Source organism: Macaca thibetana, chromosome 12 (assembly GCF_024542745.1).
Source record: "Macaca thibetana thibetana isolate TM-01 chromosome 12, ASM2454274v1, whole genome shotgun sequence".
NCBI lineage: Eukaryota > Metazoa > Chordata > Mammalia > Primates > Cercopithecidae > Macaca > Macaca thibetana.
The window spans coordinates 10,506,945-10,523,006 of NC_065589.1; the positions used below are offsets into that span (position 1 = coordinate 10,506,945).

General features: G+C 41.1%; 1 protein-coding gene across 3 annotated transcripts in view; it reads right to left on the bottom strand.

Moving 5' to 3' along the window:
- DIS3L2 (DIS3 like 3'-5' exoribonuclease 2) overlaps positions 1 to 16,062 on the bottom strand; it is a 380,125-nt gene that overhangs the window by 194,702 nt on the left and 169,361 nt on the right. For all 3 annotated transcript variants that reach the window (XM_050751081.1, XM_050751079.1, XM_050751080.1), the window contains 2 exons: positions 8,045 to 8,145; positions 1,922 to 2,169 (listed from right to left, as the gene is read on the bottom strand). In XM_050751081.1, the coding sequence (XP_050607038.1) occupies positions 1,922 to 2,169; positions 8,045 to 8,145 (349 nt within the window). The remainder of the gene's footprint in view (positions 1 to 1,921; positions 2,170 to 8,044; positions 8,146 to 16,062) is intronic.

A 16,062-nucleotide genomic window follows, 5' to 3' on the forward strand; every position in this document is an offset into this window, starting at 1 on the left:
CAGTGACCTCAGTTCTTAAAGATCAGTAACGGATAACCAGAACAAAATGGCAAGGCGACCACCAACATACTCAACAGCTGCAGCCCTCATCCCTCATACAACAGACGTCATCTGAGAAATTCATCAGGAAAACCTACCATATTTTAGTTCTTAAAATAAATTTTCTCTTTTTCACAAAGATTTTAAAAGGCATATTTTCATAAATGATAATTTTTATATCCTTATATTAAGAAGGTAGAGAAAAAACATGATGTTTCCATCTAGATATGATTATCTTCATTTTTTATTTTGAAAATTATATAATAAACAACTATCATTTTTAAATATTATTTCTTTAGATCCAGCAAATGTGCTTGAGGCTTCAAAGCCTTGACTCCCTTTTTGTTGTATTTTACCTTCAAGAAAAGGGTTCCTGATGAAGTAATGGCTCAGCTATAAAAAAATAAAAATTAAAAAAGACCTAGAAGGCCATGAAAGTAATAAGAGAAACTCATACTATGAAGATTTCCTGACTACACCCTTACAACTTGAAAACTAAGGAAGCAGTCCAATCAAGTACACACAATGGGATATGACAGAAAGGCAGATAAAAAACAAGGCTGGATTTCCTGGTTTGATGTGAAAGTCTTCCTCTTTTACTGCCAAACAGAGTGTGGCTGCACAATCAACAGGACCAGGTGGCACAACCGTTACTGGGCCTTTTGATTTGATGGTGAGAAACTGGCAAGCTTGTAAGAAGGACTATTTAGGGCTCAAGGGGTTGACATCACTTTTGGATAATGAGTTAGGCTTTAAAATGATGACATTGCAATCACACCACTTGAGAGGAAAAAAAGAAAGTACAACTGTTCCTAAGTAGCTATGAGATCATTTAAATCACACCAGTCTTCATATAACTGAAAAAGTGGCACAGGGTAGTGTTTCTTATATATGAAACACTCTTATATATAACACACACATTTGATTTGGCTTATTTTGCTAGGCATAAGAAGCTAAGTATGGAATAAACCTAATACAAGCAGTACATTGTAGCCATCCATTCAGTGCTGACTCTCCTAATCATAGGACATTCCCAGGAGGATACATCCTGTACAAGTGAGATGACCAACAAGCAAGACATTAAACTAGAATAAAAGTAAATCAACAGGCTCTTTTCTAGATTGTATACCTTTATAGTCATTTCCTGTGAAGCATAAACCAGACATCATCTATAATAAACACTTAATGACATAGCTAAAACTTACTGCTTTTCTTTCAACATGAATACCAGTTCTAAGAAGAAAACAGGCATAGCATTTGGTCAAGCAACTAGGTCCAGCAGTTTCTTCAGATCAAAATGAAGTGGCCATCCATGATGCTCTGGGACTATGTCACGTATATTTAAGTTAGATTGATTTCTGACAGCTTCCACAAAAACATGGTACCCCTTTCCTTCTTACAATAGGGTAGTTTTTAATGCCATAGGCGAAATCAATACCGAAAAAGAATGCCATTCAAATATACCTTCATGTTCATATTTTAAAGCAAAAGAAACTGGGGTCTCCTGAATATGTCTAGACTTTGCATGGTTTAACACTAGCATCTGCAAGGAGAGGACTGGTTGTTTGATGCAATGAATTATCTGTGGTACACAAGTACAAATAGGACACATGACATTAAATAAGTAGAGGCTCAGAATATGCTCATGTTTTACACCAAAAAACAAAAACAAAAATGTGACTGCCTGGTAATTCAAGGAACATACAGGCAACCAGTTGAGGTGGCAGCTAAGAGTGACTTCTGAAGAATCAGGACCAAAATACACCAGAAACTATGCTTCAATAAAGAAATAATAATTAAAATACACAAAAAGTTTACCTAAATACCACCTAAACTGAGTTCTGCCTGTCACCTGTGGTTTTTCCTACCAGAGATCACCTACCCCAGGGCAAAATTGCAGTCCTCCTTCCAGTCCACAATGCGGCAGATGAACAGTGTGTTGGCATAATCTTTAGGCCGTGCCACAAAGTCCTGGGGACAGTCCTTGAGAGGCACATAAATTCTAGGCACTCGGTGGTCTGAGGGAGAAAACAGGGCGTATTTCCTAAACAGTTCGCTGTTCTTATCAGCCAAGAGTTTGAGGAAGCCGGTTGCTGCTCGAGAATGTTTTTTCTCCAAGATGTAAACCACCTGAAAACACCAAAGATATAGTCAATGTTGTTTATCTGCAGTACTGAATTACACTTGGGAGAGGTCAGCAGGTTATAATTTGATCAACTAGCAGGAAACAGCAGTTTTTCTAGGTTAAAATAAGTGCCTCTCAGTGATGATCTGTGACTAAGTAATCTATATTTAAGTAGCAACAAGTATCTAGTAAGCATATATATCCAAGAAAAATTATGCAATACATGGATGAATTAAATCAAAGAGCTTTTATTACCATGACCTGTGTCTTATAAAGACATGTGGGACTCCAGCAGGGAAGTATAGCTCCAGGTATTTGTTCCACATTATACTTTTCTCCCATGAGCAATACCAGTATCTCACAGAAACAACACGGTAGGTGCTTTTTGTAAAAGAAAAAGGGTTATTAGACATAAATTACTTCTCTTAATTATGTCTTCAACAGCTGAAAGGAGAAATATTTGATCTTCCTCCATTCCAAGATTAAACCCAAGCTCTAATTTGACTAAATGAAGATTGAGGTCACCGCTCCACCACATACACATGCGACTTCCATTGAGAGAGAAGTATTCTCCGAGAAAACGAGTCTTCTCCCTCACCCACTCCCCACCCCCCGAACGCATTCCTCCTGCAGTGCTTCCTTTCCCCACTGTAGCCCGTCTGCAGGTTCATCCCTTCCTCAGAGCTGCTTGCCGACATCCCACCAGACCCCTGAACAAAGATTCAGCCTGCAGTTGAGCTGGCTGCTGTTCTTCTCTATGTCCCTGACTCCATATGGAATCTCAGCCCATTTGCAGGAAACCTCCAAACCAGTTGAGTGCACCACACCTCTCCCCCAGTCACTCCCAGCTACTACCCCACAGGAGAGCACCTTAGGGCAACCGTCTTCTCATGCAAGCTCACTCCCAAAACATGCTCTACTTTTTCCCTCTTAACTCTTCCTTCTTCCCTGAAAAACATCTATTTTAAACAAACTGCTGTACCCTCTTTCAAGAAGGCTGTGGGACGCCCCCCTCCCCCTTGCATGTAACTATCTGTCCTAAGGACTGTCTTCCCCAGCCCATTTGGGAAGAGGATGCTCCTTTTCCCACATACGGCCCCTGAAATTGGTGTCCGCGTTTTCCCATGCTGCACCGCCACGCCCAGACCTTTACTCTTCCAGCCTCATGCATGTATGTGCACCCTCTTCTGGTTCAGGTGGTCCCCTTCTTGCTATTATCCTCTCCTGGCCTCCTGGTTACTCTGTGAAATCTGGCTTACAGTCTGGCCCTCCCACGTCTACCTAGGTGAGTAACTTAGTCAACATCCTGTCCTCACCGTTCCCCTATCTCTTCAATGCCAGTAACCTTCACTTCTATTTGACTTCAAAAACTCGTCCTCATGGCCACACCTCAGCATCATCTGGAACTAGTCCAGTTCCAACACCCGCTCTTTGACGAATCCATCACACAGCTCACTTGCTCTCCAGTGCTGCACTCCACAGGCTTTTTCACCACATCAAGACTTCTAGCACCTTTAACCCTTGCCTGTTCTCCAAGTCTGTTAGCTACGTCTAAGCCTCAAATCCTTTCCTCCCTTCCCAGAGCCACCGTGTGTGTGTGCGTGTGTGTGTGCGCGTGCACGCACAATACCAATACCACATGCACACTTTTTTTTTCTCCTTTGGAGACAGCCTTGCTCTGTCACCCAGACAGAAGTGCAGTGGTGTGATCTTGGCTCACTGCAACCTCCGCCTCCCAGGTTCAAGCAATCCTGCCTCAGTCTCCTGAGTTTCTGGGACCACAGACATGTGTCACCAGTCACCACGCCTGGATAATTTGTTTATTTAGTAGAGACAGGGTTTTACTATGTTGTCCAGGCTGGTGTCAAACTCCTGACCTCAAGAGATCTGCCCGCCTCGGCCTCTGAAAATGCTAGGATTATGGGCATGAGTCACTGCATCCGGCCTTGAACCACCATATTCTATCACCTCAAGTCCTCTTACTCAAGCTGTCAAATGCCTTCTCTTCTGATCCTTCTACCACCTCACCCTAAAAACCCTCAGTCCTGGAACATTTCAGGCACCAGTATTCTCTAACCTTAAACGCAAGGTATAGAGTTGATCAGCAAAGAAATTACAATTGTACAGATGGATAGCATTATACATTGTTATACACCTTTTGCTAGAACCTTAAATTCTCTGAAGATATATTTTCACCTGTCCCCATTCTGCACAATCTCTCCTTTCATCTTCACTCTCTTGATCCTCTCCCAGGGCTCCAGTTTTCTCAATGTTCAATCTTTTTGTTGTCCCACAACTCCCTGAGGCTCTGTTCAATTTTTTTCAGTCTATACTTTCTCTGTTCAGATTGGGTAAATTCTACTGATCTGTCCTCAAGTTCAATGATTCTCTGTTGTGTCGTCTCTACTACTGAGCCTATCCAATAGTGTTTTTACTTCTGTTATTGTACTTTGCAGGACTATAATTCCCATTTGGTCCTTTTTATAATTTTTTTTTTTTCTTTTGAGACAGAATCTTGCTCTGTTACCCAGGCTAGAATATAGTGGCATGATCTCGGCTCACTGCAACATCCGTCTTCTGGGTTCAAGTGATTCTCCTGTCTCAGCCTCCCTAGTAGCTGGGATTACAGGCACGTGCCACTGCACCCAGCTAATTTTTGTATGTTTTTAGTAGAAACAGGGTTTTGCCATGTTGGCCAGGCTGGTCTTGAACTCCTGACCTCAGGTGATCCGCCCACCTTGTCCTCCTAAAGTGCTGGGATTACAGGCGTGAGCCACCATGCCCGGCCTTTTTATAATTTCTAAATTTTTGCTGAGATTTTCTATTTTCTCACAGGTTTCAAGAAAGTTTTTAATTGCTTATTGAAGCACTTTTATGATGGCTATTTTGAAATCATTGTTGGGTAACTGCAAGAGCTCAGTGCTGGCATCAAGTGATTGTCTTCTTATTCACGTTGTGATCTTCCTGTTCTTGGTATGACGGGTGGTTTCCAATTGTATCCTGGACCTTTCGGTTATCATGTTAAGACACTCTGGGTCTCATTTAAATCTTTTATTTTAGAAGGCAGTCACATACCCTGTTGAGGTTTAGCATGCAGGTCCTGACCTACTTTTGTGGGCTGTAGTTTCAATGACAATTTCCTTGGAAAACAGCCTTTGCAGTGCTATCTTGGTATGTTTGGTTTATATGGTATCACTGGGGCTCCCGCTGGTCTCTACTGGTACTGCCTTTGTGGGCGGAAAGAAATTCCCCAAGCCAGGCCACCTGGTCTAAGTGTGAAATGGGGATCTCCAGCCTGCAAGGACAAAGAAGCTTCCCATTTTGGGTTTCTTGTTGTGGCAGGATCTCCTTTACTGGTGCTACCTGGCTGCCCAGTGTTTCTGAGTAGAAGAGGGAAGTCTCTGGTCCACAAGGATAAAGAGGTTTCCTGGACCACACACACATTATGACCAGATCTCCTTTGCTAGTGCCACCCAGCTGCGTGGTATCTCTGGGTGAAGGAGGGAAGTTCTCTTGCCTGTGAGAACATGGGGGCTTCCCATACCTGACTGCATGCTGTGGCCAGATCACCTTTCCTGGTGTTTTCTGGGTAGATGCCCAGCGTCTCTGGATGTTCAGTGCCTCTGGGCAGAAGACAGTCTCAGCCCCACAGAAACAAAGAGGCTTTCTGGGCTGGGCCACTTGTAGAATCCTTCTTGTTGGAGCCACTCAGATACCTGATGTCTCTTGGTGGGAAAGAGAAGCTGCAGGTTCAGGGAGGAAGGAAAGCCCTTCTCTTAACCACTTATTGTCATTAGAGCTCTTTACAGGTGCTGTGGATTGCCTGGTATTGCTGGAGAGATTTCTGTTAGATCTGGGAGAGAATGAGTCTAGCTGGACCACCCTCTATTGCCAGGTTGGCATTCAGAAACACTGGGCTTGGGCCACCTTCTGTTGTTGCTGTTGTTGGTGGGGGGTTGTGAGGTCCCTGCTGTTATGATGTTTCTCTAGTACTGGCGAAACTAGTTTGCCTTCCTCTTTTCACCTTTTAGAATTCTCCTTTGGTTGTCCCTTGTTTTTTCCAGGGTTTACAGTTATCCTCAGTGGAAGGAGCAAGAAAAAATAGGTCTATGCCATCTTGTCTGAACTGGAGATTCTTGTTTCTTGTTTTAATGTCTGACAGCACGGAAGTGTATAAAGTAGGTTGACATTACTACATTAGTTGCAATTCATATAATGTTGATTGTCATGGAAATGACTCTACCATAGCATAAGTTTCACAGGCAAGTGCTGTTTTGCCTTGTGATTTTTGGTTGAATCCACTAAAAACATTATCCAAAAGAAAGGGAGATAGGGACAAGGGAGAAGGGAGAGGGAAAACATGTTTGGAGGACAGTAGCAAATCACAGAACACAGGTTCCAGGGCTGCCTCTACTCAGCTCTGACTGCAGTCATTTAGGAATTTGGCCTAGTGTTACCAAATGTTTTGTTTTGACAAGAGAAGCCAAAAGTCTAATTTTTAATGTGAACACCCCCACCCCCGCCCACCGATGACTCTTTTTTTTTTTTTTTTTTTTTTTTTTCTGAAAGCAATGAAGTCAAAATTTTTAAATACTGCAAGGTCAAACAAAATAGGTCTGTGAGCCAGATCCATCCCCAGGCTTTCCATTCATTCTAATCTCCCACACCTAGCATGTTGCCTGGAGCACAGTTAGTACTGAAATATACAGAGTATAATTTAGAAATTCCTCATGTCAGTATGCAAGAGCAATACTCTACTAACCAACCTGCTGGGTAGAGTAAGCACACTGCATTCCCAGATGAAACACACTGATGGATGCTTCTGAAACATAAAGTCTCATGCCATTATGCCACTTTATACTTTGCCCTTCACCATTTCTACCACTTTGAGCTATCTGCACAGTTAGAAGTCAGCTGTGTTTGGTCAAGCGTGTGGGCTCACACCTGTAATCCCAGTACTTTGGGAGGCCGAGGCGGGCAGATCATGAGGTCAGGAGTTCGAGACCAGCCTGGCAAAACCCCGTTTCTACTAAAAATACAAAAAATTAGCCAGGCCTGGTGGTGCACGCCTGTAATCCCAGCTACTCGGGACGCAGAAGAATCGCTTGAACCAGGGAGGCAGAGGTTGCAGTGAGCCAAGATCTCGCCAAGCACTCCAGCCTGGGCAAAAACAGTGAAACTCCGTCTCAAACAAACAAAAGAAGAAGTCAGCTGTGTTTCATCCCACATCTGAAAATGACACTAGCTTATATAATTAAAGAATACAAGTGAATTGTGCAAAATGGTGAAATAGGAATATAAAAACAATTGTTTCATAACTAAATTGAATACTTTGGAAAAACTAAAAAAGACATTAAAAATTATTTTTAAATTAGGTATGGGCATGGTAACAATAAAAAAAAACTGGAGCAAAAACTGTACAAATCTGAAGAGAGTCTATATTCATACTTCTTCTCCAGTGTCTAATTCTCACTCCACTCACTCCACCAAAACTGGAAGTGATAAATGCTGCATTACAAGTGTGGTTTAAGCAACAAAGATAACATAGAACTCCAATCAACACACCCACACTCAAAGAAAAGGCCTTGACCCCTTATCCAAAGGCATTACAAGTGTGGTTTAAGCAACAAAGATAACATAGAACTCCAATCAACACACCCACACTCAAAGAAAAGGCCTTGACCCCTTATCCAAAGGCAGGCAGATGGATTCATATTTATATGTTTAAAGTTTTTTTTTAAATTCACTTTTTATGATTCTCTGCTCTAACTTTTCTGATTAAATGAACAAATACAGTCCTGACTGAATCACACAAGATCTTCAACAAGGAGCTCAGGTGAGAGCCATTTGGACATGTGAAGAAAATCTGTAGGCAATGACCTTTGCTGATCTTTGCAGGGATTTCTCCGGTAAAGCTCTTGTGTCTTGTGAAATGCAGGTGGTCTCATCTTTTGTAACTGGTGCATCACCATCCTCTCTTCCTACATTAAAAAGACAAAGAAAGAGAGAAGAGGAGGCATCAACTAGATGCATATCAATTAGTGGGATTTTAAAATTCAATCTAGAAGGATGCTTGGATACCAGTTACCCCAAACTACTCACTTTACAGAAGAACCCCAGGCCCCCAGTGGACCTGTCACATACCTGTATTATACTCATACTGAGCATGCAGCCTCAGCAGACCACATTTTATCTACTTAACATTATTCACATACTATCATAAATATCATACAAGTGAAGAACATCAAACTATGCTGAATTAAACTAAATAGCCTGTGTGTCAGAATGCCAAAAACCTAGATGTTAAATGCTGCCCCAGCCCAAAATGAAGAATAGAGATAGGTTAATTTATTATGCACATCTGCTGAAATAAAACAAAATCATAATAAATGTTAACTTTTAAAAGTACTTTGGTACCAGCCATAACAAACAAAATGGTGGAAAATAGATTATATTTATTAAATAAATAAATTTTAAAACCCAACCCTGATTTTCCTGGCTTTTTCTTAGTGACATTATGTAAAGAGTAAAGTACTTAAAGTCTTTTAATGTTTAATTTCCTTTCTTAAAAAACTTATAAAATGCACATTCACCCAAGAAACTGAAACCACATCTCCCGAGGAAAGAGGCAGTTAGGCTCTCTACCAGAAGTATTAAAAACACTCATGAACAAAAGTAGCAAATTACACACTTCTAAACATTTAAAATTTTGAATCTTTACTTGTTAATTAGATTTCCCCACAAAATATTCTTATCCAACTATGTTAGGGATTCTGGATTCTAGGGGTCACAACCAATTTACATGGGAGCCTCTCCAGAGAGCTAAGAGAAACTTGCACTTATCATCATTTAGATGTTGCCAAGGCCAAAATAAATAAATCAATCCTTTTCAGGACTGGCTGCCTTTTAGCAAAAACTCAACTTAAAGCCAACTTTTACCATTCTGGGCGTACTCTGGAAACACTGACATGATCTGACCTACCGGGGTTTAAGAATGATCAACTGTTTGCTTTTCCATCTATGCTGAAATCTACCTACTGAAGTGCCCTCTGAATGCAGAATCCTCATTGTTTTCCAAAAAGTAAAAGCAAACACAAACTTTCCTATTGTAAATTGCCCTGTCTAACAGTGAAAGAGGACATCAGCAAGGTTCATCTTTTCTTTTAAACCCATAATTCAGGATTCCAAAATCGTCAGATGCTTTTAGAACATTTTTTATAATTGTAGAGAGAAAAAAAACCACACAGGTTGTTGATCTGTTTGTTCCGTAACATATCTCACCAACATGCTCTGCAGAACAAGGTAATTGAGGAAAAACATCAAAGCATGGAATTACCATGAATAAATATCCTCTACTTAGATATTTGACACTAGTTTGGTCTCAAATGCTAGCAATCAAGACATTGCAGTGAGAGGACTGTGTTTCCAAGGCAGCCTAAATCCTGGGCAAACAGCTTTCTGTGATGATCACTCATGGCTCCATCTTCAAATGATCGTTACCTCAAATTCCATCCCAACAACAGCAAGTCGACTATTCAAAATGTTATACCAAATTACATCTAAAGAGAGAAGGTAAGCTATAGAAGTGGGCCCAATCATGATTTTCTATCAGACTGAACATGACCTTTTCAGGTTCTATATTCAGAAGGGTATCCTCGCAGAAATGAGGCTTTGTTCAGACAAAGTTACATTCTAATAAACTAAACCAAGCTTTAAAGCCTTACAGGTGAGAATCATAGATAATGGTCAATGGATATAAAGAAACACAATGTCAGGATGAAAAGGTGAATCACCTTAATACATTTCCAACAACCATGTCTTGCCACACTGAATAGTAAAGTTGTCGGCTGGTCTAGGGTGGCTCATGCCTGTAATCCCAATGCTTTGGGAGGCCAAGGCAGAAGGATGACTAGAGCCTTGGAGTTCAAGACCAGCCTGGGCAATATGGCGAAACCCTATCTCTACTAAAAATATAAAATTTAGTTGGGCATGGCAGCGCTTGCCTATATATCCCAGCTACTCAGGAGGCTGAGGTGGGAAGATCACCTTAGCCTGGGAATTCAAGGCTGCAGTGAGACGAGATTGCATCACTGCACTCCAGCCTGGGCAAAAAAGCAATAACCTGTCTCAAAAAAAAAAAAATAGCAAAGTCGTCAATTTAATGAGACTCTACTACATTGTTTAATCATAAGATCACTTATTATTCATTTATTCCATGTGTATTTATTGAACACTGGGCATTGAAGATCCAGTGTTAAAAGAAATATGATCCCAGCCCTATAGACTAATGTGGGAATATTATATAAATAATCACTCAATAAATATAAAATTATAGGGTGGGCATGTTGGCTCACACCTGTAATCCCAGCACTTTTGGAGGCTGAAGTGGGAGGATCACTTCAACCCAGGAGTTCAAGACCAGCCTGGGCAACATGGCAAAACCCTATCTCTGCAAAAAATACAAAAAAAATTCGCCAGGTGTGACGGTGTACACCTGTGGTCCCAGCTACCTGGGAGGTTGAGGTGGGACAATCACTTGAGCCCAGGAAGTAGAGGCTGCAGTAAGTCAGGATCGTGCCACTACACTACAGTCCTGGCGACACAGTGAAACCCTGTCTCAAAAAAAAAAAAAAAATGTGAAAGAATAATCCCAAAAAGAAGGGGGAAAGGACATATGATTTAGATTAGAGATCAGGGAAAGAATTTAAATTGAGACATGAGGACAGTGTATACAGGAGTGAAGAAGAGAATGAGAGACCCAGGATAGGAATGGCACACAGGAAAGGGCAAAGGCAGGAAGTTCTTCACACAATCAAGGACCAGAACAAAGACCATGAGGCATGGCTGGAGCCCAGTCAGCAAGAATGGGCATGGCTAGAGATGAGAATGAGAGGCAGATGGGTGCCAAGTCAGGTGTGGGCCTTGCAGAATACAAAAAGCCAGAATTTAAGTACAACAGCAAGATGGTTAAGGATTCTGTGCAAGAGAGCAACACTGCCCAGGGCAAGATAAGAGCAGGCTAACAGTGGGTGTAGGGAGACCAGTTAAAAGCTACTGCAATAGTCAAGACATGAGTGGATGGAGCTGTGATGCAGGCACTGGAGATGGAATTAGGATATATTTTGGAATTGAATAGTCTTGGTGATAATTACATATGAGAGCTTAGGGATTATCAAGAAGTCAAGGATTATTTCCAGCTTTCTGACACCAGCAACTTGGTTGATAGTGGCATCACTTATGGCACAGGAAAGACAAGAAGAAGGGGTAAAGATCAATAATTCTGTTTCGGAGGTGGTTCTGTTTGAGAGGTCACATATGAGACTTTTAAGTGAAGAAACTGAGTAAGCAATTCAAAATGAAGGTCTGGAACTCAGAAGATAGACCTGGGCTGTTGCTTTACATACAATTTATATGCTGAGAAACTTTCCAGCCCAAGCTGGAGAGAGGATATTCAAATGCAGATCTGTGCAGCCACTAAATCCATGAAACTCTTCCAGTGCACCACACTGCTATACGCAAAAGTAAGGGATAATGTTCTATCGCTGTTAATGAAGAAAACTCACTGAGGAAGTGAGTTGAGGCTTGAAGGATATATAGATATAGATGTTTCAAAGAGAAATAAGGAAGTTGAAGGCCACTCCAGACAAAGGCCAGAACTTGTGAAAGGCCTAGATCTATGAGCAGGCCTGCCATGGTAAAGGCCCAGTAAAAGATTTATGGTAGCTACCAACAGGTTGGGGGACACAATGCTGCATTGGGAGGGACTAGAATAGCGGGGAAATAAGGCTGGTAGAATGGCCCCATGGGAGGGACTAGTTACTGCCCAATTATCCAGCCTCTTCTTTCCTAGCAAAAAGAATTCCAATTTTTAGCTGGGCATACTGCCACCTAGTTAAAAGGCCACATCCCTCAGCCACTTCCCCGCATGTCTACATTTTAGGCAACAAGATCCTGCGGAAAGTGTGTTGTTAGTGACTTCCAGGAATACCCTTACAGGGCAGAGGAAGGGTATTCCTTCACTCTCTTCTCAATCCTGCGGCCTGGAATATGGATTTGATAGCTGGGCCTTGAACACTCATCCTGGTCCCAGAGGCCACAGGTCAAGGGTGTTTTCTACTCTGCAGAGCAGCACAACAGAATGAGCTGAAGACTGTGGAGCTATCCTACAAGCCCTGGCCTGCCTGTCTCTGATCTTCTTCTACGTGAGATAGAAATTAACTTCTTTCTTGTTTAAGTCATTGATATTTCAGGATTTAATGCTATTTTCTACAGAATATACTTTCTAACATACAGGCCCAGACAATGAAACTGACAAGCTAGGACACTATCCTATAAAGCATTATAAAAGCCAGGGCAATTCTTCTCTTGAGAGTTATATATCACACATGTATTTTAGGGCTATGAATTTGGTAGCACTCTGGAATGAAGAGACAATGGTAGCAGAGATCTTAGAAAGCTAAGGTTAGAATCTAGGTGAGACACAATCAGAACCCAAATTAAGATAGTGGCAGTGATTTAAGTCCAAAGCTGACAAATCCAAGCTTGTTCAATCTCTGAATGAAGGGCCACAGAAATTTACAATTTCCAAAGAGAATTCAATGAAAAGAATGCAATATGTATTTGTAAATGAAAATATGTCCCTTCTGGATCTCTCAAAACCAACATGGAAAACTTATCTTACGGGCCCCCCTCTCTCCAGTGAAATGTAGAAATGAAAACACAAGTCCTCACAGGGGCAAGGCAACATACACTGTGAATAATCATTTGTGATGCTGCACGCTTGCTGGGCATACCGAGTGCTTAGGATCATTCTAGGACCCCACATCTAGCTCCTGTTAAGGCAAAGACTTGGGAGGGACAGTCTTCAGGAGCACCAATAAGCTCCTTTCTTCACAAAATCCCTAGGCCTAAGCAAATTTCACTCTGATATAGAGCTAGTGAAAATGTATGATGCCAAAGAATTTTCACAGCATGCTCACCTATATTACCTCTTTCAACTTACAACTTATACTATGGGTAAAGTAGGTATTGTTATTCCAGCTTCACTGAGGAAAGAGGGGTAGTGAAGAGAGGGAACCAGTCAATGACAGCATGCAGGACGCTGGTGCTGACAGTGGTGACCTGTTCTCCACATTAGCAAGAACTGGGGCACTATGAAAACGTATCAAGATATTATTTAAATGGCATGGGACTTCCTGAAATGCTGGAGTCAACCCAGTGAGTATCCTGAATATCGACGGACTATCAAGCTCTGTCCTCAGGGAGCTCCTATGTTGGAAGGGAGGCAAAAATGCAAACAAATTTTGAAAGCACATAATGTTCGTGACTGCTGGCAAGCACTGTGCTAAGGGCAATGAGATGGGAGCCACGCAGTTTGACAGAGCAGTTAAACCCTGAGTTGAGAATGGAAGGGCTCAGTAGGAAATGGCTAGGTGGATGAGACTAGGGAGCATTCTAGAAAGGGAGAAGAGAGTGTGCAAAGGCACACAAGCAAGAGTAAACTGAGTAGGAGGAAAGCCTTGTGTGTATAAACGAGGTGCAGGGACCAGACTATGAAAGGCCTCATATGACATTCTGAAGAGTATCTATTTTATATTTTAGCAATGGAAAACCACTGAAAATTCTGAGAATAATATGATCAGAAGTATATTTAATGAGAAATGGTTAAATTATATTTAATGAGAAAAGGTTATCCTGGTCAGTCCAGTGCTCCTTTGAAGACAATCTTTTCTTTTCTCCAGCTGCTTTTTTCTTTTTGCCTTTGATTTTCAGTAATTTCCTCCTGGTGTATCTAAATTTGGATTTTTTTAAAAAAATTATACTTGCAATCACTGGTCTGCTTAATGGTATCTCACCTGCTATGGAAAATCTCAGCCACTGTCTTCAAATTTCACCTTTGCCCATTTTCTGTCTCATCTCCTTCTAGAACTCTAATTCAACTTATTTAAACCTTCTCACTCTGTTCTCTAGGTCTCTTGCTCTCTCCTCTGCATTTTCTATTTGTCTCTCCATGCAATAGTCTGGATAATTTTTTTCTTACTGTCTTCCAGTTTGCTAACTTTCTCTTCCACTTTATCCAATCTGCTGCTAAATCTACCCACTGACTTTTTCTCTTCAAAATATTTAATCAAACGTATACTTTTCCTCATTCGCTAAGTTTTTAATTTCATTCATTTAATGTTTATTTCTAGAAGGTTTTTTTGGTTTCTTTTCCAATTTGCTATGTCACAATTCAGAGTTACCTTCAAAGTTATCTTTTATTTCTTTAAATAGAGGAAATAGATATTTTTTAGACTGTGGTGATTCTAGTATCTGATGATATTTTTGAAGGGCTACTTCTGTTGTTTGTGGTTTCTTATGGTTCTTGTCTTTGAAGTCTGATTTCAAACAGACATTTTTTAGACTGTGATGATTCTAGTACCTGATGATGTTTTTGAAGGGCTGCTTCTGTTGTTTGTGGTTTCTTATGGTTCTTGTCTTTGAAGTATGATTTCCTTGGATGCCTGGTTATATTTATGTGCTAGTCACTGAATAATCTGAGACCTAGGTTGAAGAAACCTTTCTTTTGAAAGAATTTCCACTTGATTTTGCCAGATACCCAGAGGCACTACCAGTCCTTAAACCAATTCAAGACTTCAGATTCTTTGATTGACCCAGTCAGCTTGAAACTGGGCTGCATTTCCATGTGAGAGCTGCTGTTTCAGGTCTACCCTGATGGTGTAGGCCTTTGGGGTTCCAGCTTCTTACAAGGAGTCTGGACCTTATTTCTGTCCCTGACAACTGGTGGTCAAATCTACAATGTCTTATCAATTCCAATTTTAACCTGGTAGTGCCCATCAGTTCTTTAATGCTTTGAGATTTTTTTTTAATCCAAATATTTTTAGTTGTTTCAGTGGGAGGGTGTATCTGAATAATAGCTCACCATAACTATTAAGGGAAAGTCCCTAGGATTTGTATCTTACAAATCTTTTTCAGGTGGCAGTGTAGAGCACAGATGGGGAGCAGTGATGCGGTAAGAACAGGGGAGGGGGACAGTGTAAACACAAGCAGGGAGATGGTAAGGAAGCCATTACAATGGGTACTGTCGGATAAGGTACTATCTCATTAAGGTACAAGGATGGAGAGAAGTGGGCACTCACATTCATTTGTCTCAGCAACCCCATGAGGAAAGTATTATTATCCTAGGGTTTTGTTTTTTTTTTCTTTCAGAAACCCATTGCTTGTTAATATCCTGAGTTTTAATGAAAAGCAACCAGCAATTCAAAGAAGTAAAGTAACTTATCCCAGGGTTCATCCAAGGAGATGGTTAGTAGAGGGGCATCAGAACTCAGTTTGACTCCAAGTCCAAGCTCTTCCCACCAAGGTATGATGGGATCTGGAAGAAAGATGGGTGCATGTGCGTGGGGTTCCAACCAGGGTGGGAGGGTTGTGGAAAATTTTGTAATTCAGTTATAGACAGTGAGGGGTTTTAAATTTTAGAAGCTGTCTAATGATAAACAGCTCTCCTTATATAATTTCACTGCTTCCATCCACAGGCATGACAGATAGCATGAGCTCCGGAGTCACAAGATCTAAATTCAAACCTAGATCCTATGAGCTTGAGCTATGTGGCTCTGAACAAATTACTCTTTGTCTCTGAATTTCCTCCTTTGCACACCAGAAATAGTTTATATGAGTTATATTTACATGTAGTGCCCTGGCACAAGTACATTTTTTAAAAACTGTTAAATACTATTAATGTTTTTTTGTTGTTGTTGTCTCTTGGAGTGAGTTTTGTTTTTGTTTTTTGTTTTTGAGACGGAGTCTCACTCTGTCACCCAGGCGGGAGTGCAAGGGTGCAATCTTGGCTGACTGCAAATTCTGCCTCCCAGGTTCAAGTGATTCTCCTGCCTCAGCCT